The sequence below is a fragment of the Nesoenas mayeri genome (genome assembly GCF_963082525.1).
Source record: "Nesoenas mayeri genome assembly, chromosome: 3".
Lineage (NCBI taxonomy): Eukaryota > Metazoa > Chordata > Aves > Columbiformes > Columbidae > Nesoenas > Nesoenas mayeri.
In genome coordinates this window covers 102,358,674-102,376,125 of record NC_137544.1, presented here as the reverse complement: position 1 = coordinate 102,376,125, position 17,452 = coordinate 102,358,674, and the positions used below count along the sequence as shown (strand labels likewise).

The following is a 17,452-nucleotide window of genomic DNA, read 5'->3' as shown; positions in this document are numbered from 1 at the left end:
GTAAGTAAACTTAAAATCCAGCTATTTAATGAGACAGCAAGAAACTGGCAAGGGTGACAGCTTGTCAGGTGATATATAGCTGGTTAACACAGGAACACGTTGACTCCTCTTACCCTTCTCCACTGCCACCAGAGCGGCTGGGATGAAATACTGCTGCTGCGGTTGGGGACCTCTTGGCCTGAGCATCCCCACCACATGCTGCACACCCTCCCTCTGCCTCTCAGACTGGTGAGGTCCAGCCAGGTGTGGGGAACAGTTTTGGGGCGATACGTCCAAGCTGCATGGTTTTCACCAGCAACCAAACTGGAAAACGAGTAAGACCCCCTGAACCCTAGCCCTTCTACCCGAAGAACATACATGAACAAGACTACGGAGAAAAGCAAGTCATGGTTTCAGCTGTAGCTCTTTTATAAGGACAGATGTTTTATCTGAACAGATGTTTTCCTGCCCCTCCCCACAGCTGCAGAACTGAGTCCCACCAGACCAGCCTGTCCAGCAGAGGAATAGCAGAAGAGCGTATGATTATGAACACGTAATTATGGGATTACACACAAACTGGGCAGGTTCTTAAAGACACATCACAGATGTACACTGATTCACAATTTATCCTCAGAAATACCTTGGGCTACGCCTGATGTACAGGTATGCTTGAGATGAAATTTGGCAGGTGGTTTGCAGGGAAAAAAAATAAAGAGCAGTATCACCTTCATCCTGAGGAAAGCCTTTTGCCTCGCTTATGTTAAGGTTTTTAATATCTATCATTTGCTCTGCATGAGGATTGCCCTTAGCTCAGCCTGTAAATTGAAGCTGACTCAGAAATTAGTAGGTGGCTTGGTGAGAGGGTTTTACCCCTGAGTTTGGAGGCTGAAGATGTGCACTAGTTTCCTACTGCTATTTTTTTTCTCAGTTTCATCCATTTAATCTTCAGGCAGATGCCTGGCAATTTCCTGAGATCCTCTCTCCTCCTCTGTCATGCACTCACAAATGTCACCAGCAGAGATTATGAAGTGGAATCCCTTCAAACCAACAGGCAAAAGCTGCTGGTCAGGTCTCAGATCTGTCTGGTTCGGGACCATGCCCACCAGTCTCGCCCAGCCTTTGGAAACGGAGTGAGGTCTTCTAGATGCAACCAGCAGCATGAGTTGCAAGGTGAGGCTGTCACTTTTATTCTCTGTAATATGGTAGAGGTGCAAAATCATACTCCATTTTGCACCAGTAAAAGTCTTGAGCACATAAAGTTTATAGAGCTTGTATTCTAGACTAGTAATACCTAGTTAACTGAGTGATCTAAATTATCTATTAATATGTTTAAAAAAGGATTTCTCTCTCCTTCCCCTAAACTAATGTTTCAGAGCCTCTTTAAAGGGTTTAGGGGAAATCCTTCTAGGAGTAGCTAAACAGTCCTGTTCAGCCTAAGAATTTGGTGAAACGTGAAAAAAGCCTTTAGGTAAATGTATTCTGGGGAGGAAGGAGGGTCCAGGAGGTTCCTTGGGCTCTTCTGGGGACAGCTGGCCCCGTGTGCTCTGTGAAAGCAGAACCAGCCTCAGGGGAATGTCTTGCTAACCAAAGAGATGCAGAGAGTTGTGAGGCAGAAAGGGCCTTCTTGTTCTAACACACACGGATGGGACCAGGGCAGAGGGGCTCCAGACAGCAGAGTTCCATGTGCTGGGGGGCCTCACCCCTTCCTGCACTTTTCATTTTATAAAGGGGAAAGGAAGATCCTAACCCATGTAGTGAGAAGGGAGACTCTTCCATATGTGTCACAGGGCCCATCCCAATTGTGTCCCGGCGCCTCCTCTGCCTACTGTATTTCTGATGGATTTGTAGAGCCTGTCCTGTGGCTCTTTGTCCCTAGAGCACAGTCCGATGGTTTGCAGGGGTGTTAGCTGGGACCCAGCAATGTGGCCACAGAGGGGAGAAGTCAGGGGGATGAGTGCACTGTACTTACTTGCGAGAATGACCATGTCCATCCCCCAAAATATACTCATAATCCATCCAACCATCACGATGGCCGTCAGGATCTGAATGAGAGCAGCGGCGATGTTCAGCCAGAAGACACAACACATGTGCCGGTCAGGGAGGTCGGTCCGGGCTCCGCACAGCACGGTGAAAGCAGATACAAACGTTCCTAGGGAGACAACAGCAACAAAATGCCCAGTGAAAGCCACAGCTTTGTGCCAAATTCCTTCCATTAGGCCCCCTTCTCACGGCACCCCACTCCTCGTGCTCCCACTGCAATGCTGAAAAGCTGGAAGCTCTTCACAAGGGGACAAATGGAGGCACAGCCGTATCTCACTCAAATGCGCTCCTGTCTCCCATTGAATTGCACTGATACGTATACTTGAAAACCAGGACAGAAGAAACGCTCTTTGGGTTTTGGCCCCTTCACCCCAACCCAAGAGTAACCACTTATGCATTGTAGGCAGTTCACAAGGAAGGGCTGTGTCTGTGGAAATACCAGTCTACCTTTCTTCTGCCTGGTGGCTCTCTCTTGGGGAGAATATTTGCTCCACAGAAGCTGTAAAAGGGAAAATTGCACTCAGAGTAGGACTGGCTTTAGAGAGCTGTAGGGCTCTGGCATGTTTGGCAGTCTGTCACCATTCACCAATACTGCTCTAGAAGGGCCACACGCAAAAAAGGAGTGCTAAGAGGCACTGTACCTTTGCACAACATTTTACCCACTCACAAACTGTTACTTGAGAGCATGTTTTAACAAAGCAGAAGCAGCTAAACCAGCGCTGGAGCCAGGTAATCTGGTGTTGCAGCCCTTCACACCACTTGGGACCAGCTTACAAAACATGCAAACACCCTTTGGACTTCCCAAAACAATTCAGATGACAGATCTTATTGATGTATGAAAGCTGGGGAAAAAACGAACAAAAAAAACCCAACAAAAAAACCCCAACCCAACCAACCAACAAACAAAAAAACCAGCTATTTATTCACAGCTGATGTCCTGTGTCTTGTGTCCATGGGTAGACCACCCGCAGCTCAGGGAAGCCTTGTCTGTCCCACAACCACCCCGCAGAAACACGCAGCACGGACAAAGAGCAGAAGAAACTGTTTCTGACCCCATAATGTACGAGCTGTTGGCCAGAAAATTTAGTCATCTGAACATTATCATTATGAATTGTCTTTGTTATTTGTTTTTTGTTTGTTTGTTTTTAAAATATAAATATAGCATTGCTAAGTTACATACAGAGGTGTAATGTGGATTGTACTGGGTAATGTAGTTTTGTGAAATGCTTTCTTTAATTAGCATCATGAATTAAAAATCTTGCAGCATGATGTCCAGTGGTCTCTATAAAAGTTGCCCTTTTTCCTATCAAAATGTGGAAGCCTGCAAACGCCCTGTAAGATGTGAATGAATGAGCTCATTTTCAATGCACGAGTGCCCTGTTGAACTAAGGGGAAGGAGGGAGTCTCTTGGTTTGACTGAAGATGGGGAGAAAATACTCAGTTTACACCCTTCCAAAAGACCTCACCAGAGAAAGAGCAAAAGGATCTGGGTTGGGAGCAAAATACCATTTCATCCCAAGCTGCCAGGGTGGTAGAAGAGATAATATCATAGAATCATAGAACAGTCTGGGTTGGAAGGGACCTCCAATGGTCATCTAGTCCAACTCGTCTGCAATGAGCAGGGACATCTTCAACTGGATCAGGTTGCTCAGAGCCTCATCCAGACTGGCCTTGAATGTCTCCAGGGATGGGGCATCTACCACCTCTCTGGGCAACCTGGGCCAGTGTTTCACCATCCTCATTGTAACAAATTACTTCCTCATGTCTAGTCTGAATCTCCATTGCTGCCTCTTCTTCAGTGGGTCACGAGGAGAACAGGCAGTTAAGATGCCAAAATGCTGAGGAAGGCTGGCTACAGCCTATTTTTACTCTCACCATCCTCTGCAGGCTTCAACTCCAGCATCTTCCTAACACTCCACCAGCTCCTAAAACACCACTCGTCTTCCTGCCGCTGGCTGTATCAGATTTTGTCCTCCCACCCACTCCCTTTGCTGCACGTGGAGCAGCATGAGGGTGAGGGGGGCAGGCAAGGGCTGCTGGGGGGTGGGAGGCAGCCCTACGGCAGAGCATTGCAAGCAGCGTCTTCACCCAGGTGAGAAATGCCCCCCCCGGCTTTGTACTTGGACTGTTCAGCGTTCCCAGGCAGGGTTTCACCTCCTTGTCCACCAAAGCCAAAGGGTCTGCACAGAGGCAATGGGGAAATAATTTTAATCCCAAAGGATGTTGTATAAATCTCCCCACTGCCTGTTAAAAGACATGCTGTCTTTGGCTCTGTGGCTTTATCTTTCATGTCTTTTGTGACCTCTGTGTGGGATTATGTGAAATCTCTGCCCCACTTCACCTTGCTTTTTCTTCCTTTATAGTGTCTCCAATGCAGAAGGAAGCCTGGAATATTCCCTTGTGCTTCCTAAAACTGTTCTCTGCAAAGTTACACCACAATACTCTCTGAGATTAAATATGGATTTAGGCAAGATCAGAAACTGGGTGTTTACATTTTTCCATCAGGATGTGAAATCTTGCCAAATGGAAGTGCATGTCTCTCTTTAAAATGAAAATCATCTTCTGTCTCCTTACCTTTCACTCTTCCAAAATCTGTTACAAAAAAAGGTCATAAATGAGCAATAATTCTTAAGATACAGCTTCAAATCCTTCCAGTGAAGCTTTTAAGATTTCTACATCATTAGAGGGAGATGCTGAATTAGCTAATTAATCCCCCAAACACCACAGTGACTAAGCTAAAGTCTAGTGCCATTCAGAAGGGAATACAGCAGACAGAGCAGTTAAGTGTCCCTCTCTGGACAGGAAATTGATACAGAAACTAGGATTAAAACCTCATGAACTTGGGCTTCTGATTCCCTCTTCAAGGCACTTGCTCAGTCACGGGAGCCAATTCATTTTCCAATGCATTTTCTTTAGTAATTATGATTAGCTGATCTTTGGGAGGTTGTTGGCATTTTTAAATACAAGACTTGAGACATGCCAGCAGACAAAAGATGGAAATATTTTTCTTCTTGTCCACGTACACTTTAAAATGTGAAGCAGAAGAAAGAATTTTAAATGCATTTGCCAAGGTAGATGTTTTCCCCTTAAGACACCACCGTAGTTACACATTGCCGAATATGGAAGCGTTTGCATCTGGAAGCAGAGAGGTGGAGAGGAGGAAGACAAGCAAGCTGTAACTGCTGATACCGGCTGGCTGCATCAGAGCTGGGGCACTGAACCATTTCTCTTCCTGTCCAAGCACTCAGACACTTGAAAATCTATCGCCTAGAAATCATAAAATTGGTATGCAAACTGCAGCTGGGATGATGCTGGCCAAATAAATCATCTGTCCAAAAAGGTCTCAGGTTGTGCGTGTAACCAGCAAACACAGACTACTAACTCTGCAAGCAGATGTAGACTAAAAGCTCCCACAGGTATGCCAGCATAAGTAAATTATATCAAGCATTTCTTCTGTCTTCCCAATGAAAAATACCCCTAAACACAATAAAATCTGGGATTATTTTAAATTATGAGCTAACACAACCTCTTTGGGGACAGAGTGGGGGTGGTGGAGAGATGTCCAGTGTTACCTAATGAGTCTGTTCATTCAGCCTCACCTGGCACCAGGGTCCATTGTAATCACCTGTCTGAGCCATACAGCCCCCGCAGCACCCAGAGCCGGGAGGTGTCTGGGGCTGGGCAGAGGGTTGGGGGCAGCTGAGGTTTGTCCTCCTGGGGCAGCTGTGGGGCAGAAGATGAAGGGGCCATGTGCAGTGAGGCTTGGATGTGATGTGATGTGACGGGATGGGGTGGGATGGGACGGGAAGCCAACCTTGCTCTTTCAACTCATCTCATCTCATCTAATTTGTGGCAGTGTCAGCCAGCTGGGGCACTGCATGCTGTTTTCAGCAGGCGAAGAAAGTCTCTGGGAGCCTGTGTTTGCTTTTGCTGCCAGCAGGATTGGAGTATTTTTCGATTGCACCAGTAAATACGGAAGGCTTCTTGTTTTCAACGGTTTAATCCATGGAACATGAAGGGGATGTGTTTTCTGTAGGACAACACTGTAAAGGGAGAGACAAAGGAGGGGGTTTTGCCATTTCTCTCCTGTCATTCAGGATAAAGTCCTGTCTCCAGTGTATGCTGGTACCCTGGTGGCCATGGCCTTCCCACGAGCATCACCTGCTGGTTCCTGGCCTCACAGAGTACAACAAAATAGTAGGAGAGAAGAATAATTTGGTTTTTTACTCTTAGAGGAAAAACTCACACCCTGGAGAGAGATTTCCTGGTTTACTACTGTTTGGGTCACTCATTCACGGTGGAAGAAGACATGAGGTCCAGCCCATGGCCTGTCCTGAGCACAGTCTCCTCTGTGCTGAGTGCAGCAGCAACTGTGTCATGGAATATCTTAAGCTAAATGAGAGAAGCTTTTCTCCCACAGTTTTGCAAGAAAACCTATCCTGGGCACTTATGCACGAGTTTCAGGCAGACACAGAGCTCAGCATGTTTCGTGTGCAGGACCTGGCTGTGAGCAAACTTCCAGTGGCACCTTCCCAGAAACATCAAAGTGGGAGCCTGGTTGGAGTCAGGGTGCAAACCAGAGCGAGACAAGACACTGATGGCCACAGTATAAGTAATTTGAGCACACAGATAACTTTTTAATTAGTGGGCTTCCTACTGACTACCAGATATCTGAAACTTCGCAACAGAAAGCATCTTTGCTGCAAGGAAATCTCATCTAATGAGCTGCCCTTCTACAGGTGAAGGAACAGCAGAAACCCAAATTACTGCAGTCAGGGGCAGCATATGGAGCAGCTGTTCCTGGTCATGGTCTCTACCCCACAAAAGCCTGGGGCAGAGGAGAAGCTAGAAAATGCTCATTTCTCTTCCCAGAAGCCTGGAGGTTAAGATGTTCCCCTATAGCACTATGAGTAAATAAGGCAGCTCAGGCTGGCTATCTACTTAAGTTTCCTAAGGCAGAGAATTGTTTCTGTCTCTAACAGACATCAGTTAAAATCTCCTTGGAAGTATTTGGGCTAGTGTGAGTCCTCACCAGTGTCCCCAGTCTCCCCCTCACTGGAACTCAGTGGGGCTTAGGCTGCATCAGAGAGAACCTGCCAGCACAGGTGTATCACCTAAACCCTCTGAGATAAGAGTGCTTGCTTTCCAAGCTTGCCACAACAATCTGAACAGAAAAGGCTGGTCCAGAAGAGCATTTGATGTACCTGCACATGAACTACTGTGGCTCTTGCAGTTTGCAAGTGCAGCGCTCTTGTCAGGGTCCCACCATGCCTCTTCTTCTCATGGACTCCTCAGAGAGCTGTGATTGCAAACCTGTTTGCAATCCGGTTTGCAGCAAAAGGGGAGGTGCAGAGGCTGGAGGGTGTCCTCCCAAGGAAGTTAACCACTCTACAGTGCCTGGCTCTGTGGCACGATGTTCTTTGTCAGGAGGCATTTTCCCACCCAGTTTCCTCCGAGACATTCAAAGCAAGCAACAGAAGACATCACACCACTTGCCATTCAGCCTCCTCCAAAAATCAGTGCACACAACTACAGCTGCACTCCCAGCTGAAGTGCCTGTGGCCTTTTTGCATTGAGGAGCTTGGGAGCACTGAAGAATTCCTGCTGCTAGGGGTTGGGGCCAGTGCTTAGTCCAGGGTACGGACACTGACATTTACACAGCAATACTTCACCTGTCAGTGGGTGCTTGACTTGTTTCTTTTGAAATATAAAGAACACAAATATGGCAAGACCACAACACAAGGCTGCAGCACCAGCAAGGATTAGGTGTCCCAGCCAAGAGAACATGCACTCTGTCATTGGCATCCCTTCCGTCCTTTCCCTTGCAGTTCATTTCAGCCATGGAAGTAAGAGAGGACTCAGTGTAATTACCTGATTTTCTTCTAGAAATAAAGGTAGTTTAGAACAGCATGTTAAAAGCTTGGGTTTTAGGCTAAAATGTGACTAAATGGCCATGGGCAAGCTTTTTTCCTCTTCCCAGTATCCACACAGGCTAAAGCCTATCCCTGCCAAATACAGTGCAAGGAGGCTAAGGTGGGTCAGTGGCTTTAACTATTTGAGGAGGAAAAAGAGCAGGAGCAGTGGACAGCTTAGAAAACAGGAGGCTTGCTTGGTCCCAGGCATCACCTCTTGGAATAGAAAAAGTCTGAATCCCCTGCGCAGAGGCCAGGAGTAGCAAGCACTGCTGCAAGGGGACAACATCGCTGACATGCAGCCACCTGGCAGCAAAGTGATTGCTGGCAAATGCCAGGTCTTGTGGATGGCAGTGTGGGCAGGACCTGGGCAGGAACAGCGGGAACTGAAGGGTAAGAGAGGGAGAAGAAAAAGGGAAGGAGGAGAGAGTGGAGGCAGCAAATGTGACAGAACCTCAATGTTGCCATGGAGAGTAGCTCGTGAATTTTCCTCCATGGCCTGCTATTAAAAATGTTTTGTTTAGCTTCTGCCAGCATGTTCTTTTTATTTTTTTCCCCTTCCATATCAGAAGGACATTCAAAGTGAATTCTGGCTCTGTCCGGGCCTTTTGGCCTCACCGCAAACAAAAATATACAGTCACTTGACAAGTGAGACCTGGTGTCTACGTTTCTTGTCTCCACAGGATTTATTCCAGTTCCCAAGTCTGCAGAAGGTGGGATGTATATAGGATTAGCTTTCTGTTTTCCCTGCATACATGAAGAATGTCCAGCATGTCCCAAAGCGTTATATGCCCGTAGCTGATCACAGTTGCTGTAGCTCTGGCACTGAGCTCTGCATCTGTTTGCTACTAGTAGATTGGTGTCATGTGGTCAGAACAGACTTGACAGTGTTTATGCAGCATCTACAGAAGGCAGCCCACGTGCAAGTAAGATAGCACTGCCTTCGCATCAAAAATGAGATTTTTCTCATATACAGTGCTTTAGGAAAAGTTAACTCTTCTGAAAATGCGGAGTTTTTTAACACGAACTTCAAACCTTGACTACAACAAACTTTCACAGACTTCCAAGGCTAAAAATACACAGCAAAATCTTAGATTACATCGGGGGGGTGCTGCATGACAGTGAAGTGACTTACCAAAGCTTTAATTATACGCGGAGCCATCGGCATTATTTTTACTGCACTGCAATGTTTTGAACGCTTAAAAGCAGCCACCCATAAATAGTGAGATTGCAGTACAGCTTGTTCCACTGACAGACATTCCACAATCCTTGGGTGAAGTTTTCCAATGCAGTCTTATGGTTTAATTCTCTTGACTTGATGCTGAAAATTAAGGGTGTGCTTGGAGTATTTGAGGTTGGAGGACTTCTGTAGAAGAGAGATGTGGGGCCTGACTGTGTAATCCACAGACTTCTGCCACGACTTGCTGCTGCTGAATTATTTTTTCCAGGTTGTACCTGCCTGACTCACAAACTAATTTTTTCCCCTTTTATATAAAAGATGCAGTCCCAGAACTGCCATTGATGTTTTGCATCATGCTTTATAATAGTATGAACCACTGAGGAAAATTCATAATTTCTCAAAAGTAAAATGGGGAGGGCAGAAATTACTACACAGAAACCTAGATACCTGCGGTCACAGAAAAATTAATTGCTTAAGATAAGGCCATCTACACCAGAAGTATAATCTTTTGCCATACTTCCAAAATAATATGCTATAGGCAGAAATTATTTGCCAGTCTTAGCTAATACTCAGGGCAACTGTCTGAACACAACAGCAATCTGTTGCGTACTCACAGCTTCTCCCTGATGTAACATTAGTATGTCACTAAGTCATCTTCCTTCCCAACCTGTTCTGGCTCCTGTTTGGGTCACCTGAGAATCCCTGGCTGTTCATGCCACACCATAGCTAGTCACCACACCTGTGCTGCCGACTGGTAGTACAGAGAGATGCTCTGTTGGATGTAAAGAAGTCATCCTTTGGGCACAATGAGCAGTCTAGCAGCTTGAGCTCTACATAAACTCACCTGTCTTACTCCTTGTCCATAGCTAGACTGGCTTGCTTAATGCTAATATGGTTCCTCAGTAGCACTCTGCACTTTGTAAGGTAGATACTTGCTATGAAGCAGACCGCAGGCTGTCTGCACATTAGACAGGGATCAAAGGGCCAGGGAGGTTAAATGACATGTCCCTGGTTCTGCTGCTAGCCAGGGGTACTGCTATGAAAAGAACTGAGATGCTGCAACCTTGCTTCTGCTCGATGCTTGCTTTTGTTTTCTTTGTTAATGGAATGAGGAGAGAATTTTAATTAATTTGCATCCTTATTAAGTATGCCAGCATCAAGAGAAATAATGCAATTGGCTTCCAATTATAACAACAAACAAAAGGGAGAACAAAAGGCATGGCCACAGTTTACAGCATAGGACACTTTGCTATAAGCTCATCTGCCCTAAGTGGATGCATTCCTGCTGCTCTGTAATTTTATCAGCAACTTAAAAGCTCTGTTTCATGGAAACAGCTCTACTTGCTGTTTTCTCTCCGCTGTCTCTCGCCATGTAGATCTTTCTGTATTCATGCTGCCTACTATTAAACCAGGTGCTTATTCCACCTTGTGCTGCCCTCTCCTCCCACCAGCCACCCAGCAACACCAGTTTGGGTGCTTTGCCACAGCTCTCCCAGTCCCAGGCTGCTCTGCACCCACCTGCTGCAGGAGCTCGGGATCCAAGTGACAGAGGAACCAAGGAGAGAGAAACAACCCTCCACTAAAATAACTCTTATTTTTAAGCCTATGATCTTAATTCACGATTCTCAAGCACCTCTAGAAATCTGTTTTCTGCTTTCTTGATGTACATACAGAAACAGACTTAGAGCCATTCCATTTTGTGTTGTTGTTATTGAAATAATTTGACTGAGGCTTTTCATCCAGACTTTACAAACCTGGAACCTTCAAGAGCTGAATCTCCAGAGAGACTCCTTATTTCAGGGTGGCTATTTTTCTTTTTGGCTTTCTGGTACCTCCAGTTCCTAAAGCCCCTAGAAATAAGAGACACGTAACAGTGGAAAAATAATGAGGAAAAGGCCATGGATTCTCAAGAGCTTCCACAAAGGCTCTAGCCAATTATACAGTGATGAACTGAAATTTATTCTTAATTGCCTGTACCAGAGAAAGCTGTTTCTCATCAGGCACAGAAGGTGGACAGGCATGATGCTCCAGTCTCAGCTTCCACACCAGTGTCAGGGCTCAGAAGGACACTCAGTGATTTAGCAGGTGCAGCCAGATCAAATGCTCACTTGTTCTGCTGCCTCTGCCCTCTCACAGGTTAATTAAGTGCTGTTAGCGCTCATCTCAGGGTGCTCTGATCCAGTAGAAGAAAAGCAGCGGGCACAGGGCAGCGTATGGGTCTCTCCTGCCCTGTCTGTCTGCATCCAGCCAGAACTCAAGGTGAGCTCTACAGCTGTGCTGCCGCCTCTCCTGTCTTTCTGATCGCTGCCTTGCAACTAATTCAGCCCTTTGAAGCTACCTAACTGCATTTGCTCTGCTCGTGGAAGAATAGATTAACTACCTCTAAGATTCACTGAGTGGTGAATCTGAGCTTGCTGTGATACCCTGGAGTCCTTAACTGTGAAGGCAAATCATGTTAATTAGGGACTGCTGAGACACAAGACAGCATTAATCTTATTAGAAAGTTAGATGGGGATGCAGAGCAATTAGAGGTTTTGCTACAGACTAAGGCAGCTGAAATGGAAGTGTAATAAAGTGCGTCAGCCTCCAAAGTACAAGCTATCTTTTAAGTAGTATGGGAATGTAAACCAAAACTGTGACATAAATGTTCAGAGATCTGCAGTGATAAGCGTGTAGGAGACTAACACAAAGACGTTTTTTGGGTTTTTTTTAAATCCAGAGAACTTGATGCATGAATTTTATGAGACCAAGTGTCTCAAACAGGGACTTAAAGGGGACATGAGAGAGTTGCACTCCATAGCCTGGAGGCGTAATGCTGCACCTGGGACCCTGGAATATGATTTGGGAGACCAGAATTGAGGTCTGACTTTACAGCTGCTTGCTAAATAATTCTGAAGCTGTAACTTCATTCTTGTTAGAGTAAAATTATTAAGGTGTTAACACTGCTACTTTCAAGTGCCTTTTCTATTCAGATAGTCCTTGTCCCAGGCAATTTGCCACTTTTCATGCACCTGATGTGACAAGGCCATATCCCTCTTGTTCTGTTCAGTGCTACTGTAAGTCAAACAGTGACCAGGTCTTGCTTTTAAAAGGCACAAAACCACTATTCCTTCTTAGATGAAGGGTAAAGCACTTTAGCTACTAAAGCACTGCAAAGTTGCTGGTTTACTCATGTACATGACATCTGAAATATTTAGGAGATGATGCTTTACACTTGAAGTTTGGCTTTGGTACCTTCAAATGATTCAGACAGATAATTAAAAAAATCTTGTTTCATGGTAGTTTACCTAATAGAGAATATAAAGCTGTCTTACCCTATTCAGCAAAACTGTAGGGAACACTTTCTGCAGCTTAACTTGTATCCATTTTAACTGAAATTTCCCACACTAACATCCCTGAACAGCAGATTCAAACATGACCGATTCTGTAGAAGAGCTGTGTGGATGAGAAGCACAAGGATCCACACAGAGCTGGGCTGCAACCACTTCACACTCTCTTTGGTGAGGAATAATTGTAATTGTAGAGGTGAAGGAAACAGCCAGAGCGAGCCTCTATGCGTGACCTGCTCTCTAAAGTCTTGCTCCTATGGGGGAGATGAGAAGATGTGGAATCTTCCAGAGCCTTTTTGACTGCCCATGGACAGGCTCCAGGCTGCTCAACACAAGCAAGTCTTTGCGGACAGCAGAGACATGAACTGTGGTACTTTGTGCCTGACATCACCCCAGTGCACACTCCATAAATAGAGCAGGCTGGAGTGACCCATGACTTTACAGATTCTGTGAATATGAGCACTAGCCAAGATAAATGAATTCAGCCCAGCTAGCATAGTTTTCTAAAAGGAAGATTTTGCTTATTAGGACGGAGAAAAAGCAGAGATGATGGAGGCTACTGCACCATATCTGCATCAGCAAGCATGCTGTGACATTGTGGACAAGGACCTGAGCAACCTGCTCTAGTTTAACCCACTTGGAGGAAGTACTAGATGACTTCCAGAAGCCTCTTCCAGCTTCAGCTGTTGTATGATTTTCAGTAACTTTGACTACTCTACGCAAGGCTTAGCTGATCCATCTCAGTTCTTTTCCCAGAGCCAGGTCCTTCTGCCACTACACAACTAAGCTCTTGAACATAGGGCTCTTCATGATTTTTCAATTTATTTTTGAAGAGCTGTTCTGGTTCTTAAACATCGGGTGCAATTACTCTCATAGCAATTAGTACACCTGAGCAGAAAGCATGTTTGTGAGTCGCTGGTCATGCCAAAAGAGGTGAATTTCAAGACAACAGCCCCCGTCTCTTTGACATTGTCCCCCCTGAGCACTTGCATCCTCAGATCAAACAGCTCAGCCAGTCTCTGAGGGGAGCTGCCTTTGTACCAAGGGGAAATAGTGCTTTATATAGAAGTGACTTCTTTAAGAGAAAAAGAAATATCGACTTGGATAAAATAATAATTTCTGCAGAGTCTAGTCCTTTTTTTTTTCTTTTTTTTTTTTTTTTTCTTTTTTTTTGTCTGAAATCAAAGCTAAGGGAAAAACCACAGCTTGGTTGAGCAGGTCAGAAACATAGACTAATACCGGGTCCTGTTCGGGAGCTGGGTTATCCACAAACCATTAATCCCTCTTGGCCGGCTGAGATGTGTCCAACAAGGCCTCTGCACAGCCATGTAAGTGGGCTTGTGCAATTTTACATGTGGCCTTTTCATCTGAGTGCCCCTGCATACCTCCATCTCTAGGATTCTTGCACTCCGAATTTGCAGCAAATAGCATCCAATTTACACTTCCATTACACAACAGATTTTTCCCTTTACCAAATAATTTCCGATACCTGCCATCTGGGCTACCAGTCATCATTAGATAAAAATGCACATGCATTTGTTTATAGATACTGCAAAGAACCGAGTTCCCAATATCACAATACAGCATGTAATTATTCTGAGTGAAATATGAAAAGTAGTACTTCTATTATTCAATGATTCAAGGACACCATTCTTCAGAGGTTAGAGAAGATTTATAAGGAGTGAGATGTACCAGGGAAAAGTGTTATAAAAGGAGAAACTGGAAATTATCATAGATTCATCTTGCATGTCATTCTTTTTTATAATTCTCATGTTGAACAGATTACAATAAGGTTAGGGACAACAGTAAAATGGTTCAACTCTCCTATGCGAGACTGCTGGAAGCACTTACCTAAATGTTAAAGGATGTAGCTGAGATTCAGGCTTTTAAATGCGCTTTCCTGCCCTACTGAGAAGCCATCAGACTCGGGGAAGGGGACCAACCCTGACATTGCAACACAAGACTTCACAACCTAAACAAAGATGTTGCTTCTCTGCTTCTGCACATCCTTCAGCTTGACAAACCAGAATTCACTATGGTCAGCTCTTACCCAGTGTTCCATGGTGTTTTCTGAACAGGGCTGGTTTTGGGGCGTATCAGCCCTGCAAAGGAAAGGGAATTCACACTCGCTACCTGTGTGCCAGCTGGGACCAGGACCTCCTTGTGGCAGGCAGTGTGTGGGTCCCAGAAGATTCGCCCTGTCCCAAAGAGCTCGTACTTCAGTCCTTGAATATCCTCATACTCCTGACATATCTTCTTGGAAACTGGTGTTATGTTCTGTCTCTCTCAAGAGCCTGTGGGTCTCTGGAGCAGCTCAGAAAGTTCCATAACCTCCAACCCACCAACAACCACCATTTGTATCTTCCATGGCTCCCCCGGTTCTGGACTTTGCAGGAAGCAGCAGGGAAACCAAAGGAATGCACCTCCTTGGAAAGAAGGGGTGGGTGTAAAGGGAAAAAGCTTCTTGAAAGGGCACGCTAAGCTGAGGAACCATCCATCTAACCTTTATTCATTCCTATGTTGGTGTTCTTTTCCTAGTGCCAAAAAATACATCTATATTAGGCCCAGATTCATCTCCAACATAAATCCATTCACTGCCACAGTTACACAGGGGATTAATTTGGCTCATTGGGTCTAACCTGATCTTGGCAGCAATTCAGAAGTGCAAACAGCAGAAAGACAGTTCTTTTAAATAATAGTAGCAGGCCATGGCAAACATTATGCACCTGCTGCTCTGTGTGAGGCTGATGAATCAAATCCAAATAGAAACTTGAGCAGGGCTAACAAGCATGCATCCATGCAATTTGAGCAGAATTAGAAACTGTAGAAAATTTATCCTATATGCATACATGCACTTCCCTAACTTTTTAGCAAGTCTGTCGTGCTGTGTGAGGAATGGGCTCTGCTCCATACACCAGCCGTTGTTGCTCTTGTTGCTCCCCAGCTGAGCAGGACCATGGTGCCCAGTGATTCTGGCAGGGTCTCCAGGCTCACCTTGTGCCCAGAAGCTGTACGGCTGGGAGACTGGTTATCCAGCTCCAGAAACCTCACGGCTTCTGATAGCTCTTGTGGTTAAAGCTCATTTCTGGCCTGGATTCACTATATCAGCATTCACACTATGATGTGCATTCAATTTATGGGACTACACAGCTGAAACTAAGGTGAGAACTACGCTTTATTCCACCGCAGAAAAAGGCCTCTTGTGAGTCTCCTATCTCAACAGAGTTGTGTCAGTCATGCAGCTCCACTTGTCTCTCCAGCTCCCCTCACCACCTTCCTCCCTCCCTTTGCCCTGTAAACGTTGCAATGTTACCTTGATTTTCTGCTCTTTTACAAATGAGGTTTCTGTCCCCTCTGCTGAAACCATTAAGGTCTGCAAAGAGCCTGGGTGAGCATCAGGACCTCTGCTCCACCTGCAGTATTTCTGGCTCGGAAGCTGCTCTGGAGCCCCTTGGGGGCTCCCTGTCTTTTTTTCTCCCCCACGGTGTCCTCAATATCTCTTATTCTATGTTGCCATTTTTTCTTCCTCTTTCACAGAGGCACAGACTGAGCTTCTGCAGTCCCCTTCCACTTGTTTTCTGTTCTCTCCATAGAATCATAGAATAATTTGGGTTAGAAGGGACATTCAAAGTGTCCAATCCCCCTGCAATGAGCAGGGACATCTTCAACAGGATCAGGTTGCTCAGAGCCCCGTCCAGCCTGGCCCGGAATGTCTCCAGGGATGGGGCATCTGCCACCTCTCTGGGCAACTCCTTCATGTCTTTAGAAAGACACTTCTGCCACATCCTGCCCAGTCTTACTGGTACCTCTGCTGGAACATCCTCTTGTCTTGAAGACAGCGATGTCGAACTCCAACTCCCTGCATAGTGAATGTTTCTCGCTAGTGACACCACCAACCACCACCTCGCCATCAATCAGGCTTGCGAACAAAAAGGAGAAGAATTATATATTTAATTCCTTCCTCTCCTCTTCCCATGCATTCAGGTCACCCTAAATAATATTCCTTTTTCTCTCTCACATCAACGAGATCAATGTTTTTCTTTCCTTACACTCACTTCAATCACTGTAGCCTACTCTCCAGTCACAGGTCTCTTTCCCAACCGTATCAAATGCTGTTTACTCTAAGATGTAGATTTTGGAGCTGATGAACATCTGTTGCTGTTATTAGTTACATATTAATACCCTGCAACACAAACCCCCCATCTTTGAATTAAAGATTTTTCTGTGTGACACAAGGTAACTTGTTGCAACATTTTATTTCTGTAATTAACAAATGTCCCAATCCATATCAGGAATTTACAAAGGCTAAATCTGTTAAATCACTGCTGTGTGATTTCTTTTTTTCTAATTTTGTTTTTTTAAGACTAATGAATAAGTCAGATATTTATCTTACACACATCGTTAGCTGTAGTTCTAACCACCAAAATGACAGAAAGCTGTACTTTCTCCTGCCCAAATTCAATGAGTAGTGGCAGAAAGCAAGCTGTTCACTAACAAACTGTGGTGAGCCCATGCTTTTCCCCTTCCCCCTTAAAGCATGCATTACTGTGCATCCTCTGAAAAAGTGGACCATTGATATACTGCTACTTATCACAATGTTCTCTTCCTACTTATGAATTCCTTATTCTTCTACGCTAACCCCTACAGGTGCCTAAAGTGTGTTTCTATAGTCATTAGAGCTTCCTACACTTAAGCATGAAATAATCCCACATTTCTATCTAAAATAATCAGATTTTCTCTCATTTTAGTGATAAAAACATAGCATTTTTTCTTCCCTCACAATTTACAAAATCTCTAGTACAGTATTGTACAAAAGCAACAATCTGACACATTAGAGCTATTCTGCCCTCTTTCATTGTGCAATGAAAAAAACATAAGCATATATTTTTATCTGACTGTGCTACACAGAACAATTTGATAGCAGACGACTGTTATTGTCATTCAAAGGAACATTTTTTTAAGTAGATGCAGGCACAAAAATCACTTTAAATTTTACAATTAGTATTTTCTAG

At 44.9% G+C, this 17,452-nt stretch overlaps 1 protein-coding gene across 1 annotated transcript in view; it reads right to left on the bottom strand.

The window, feature by feature from the left end:
- The window catches only part of STUM (stum, mechanosensory transduction mediator homolog), a gene marked incomplete at both ends in the record, with an annotated part of 44,261 nt that overhangs the window by 6,592 nt on the left and 20,217 nt on the right, over positions 1-17,452 (bottom strand). The window contains one exon of the mRNA XM_080342581.1: positions 1,949-2,128. Coding sequence (XP_080198707.1) covers positions 1,949-2,128 — 180 coding nt within the window. The remainder of the gene's footprint in view (positions 1-1,948; positions 2,129-17,452) is intronic.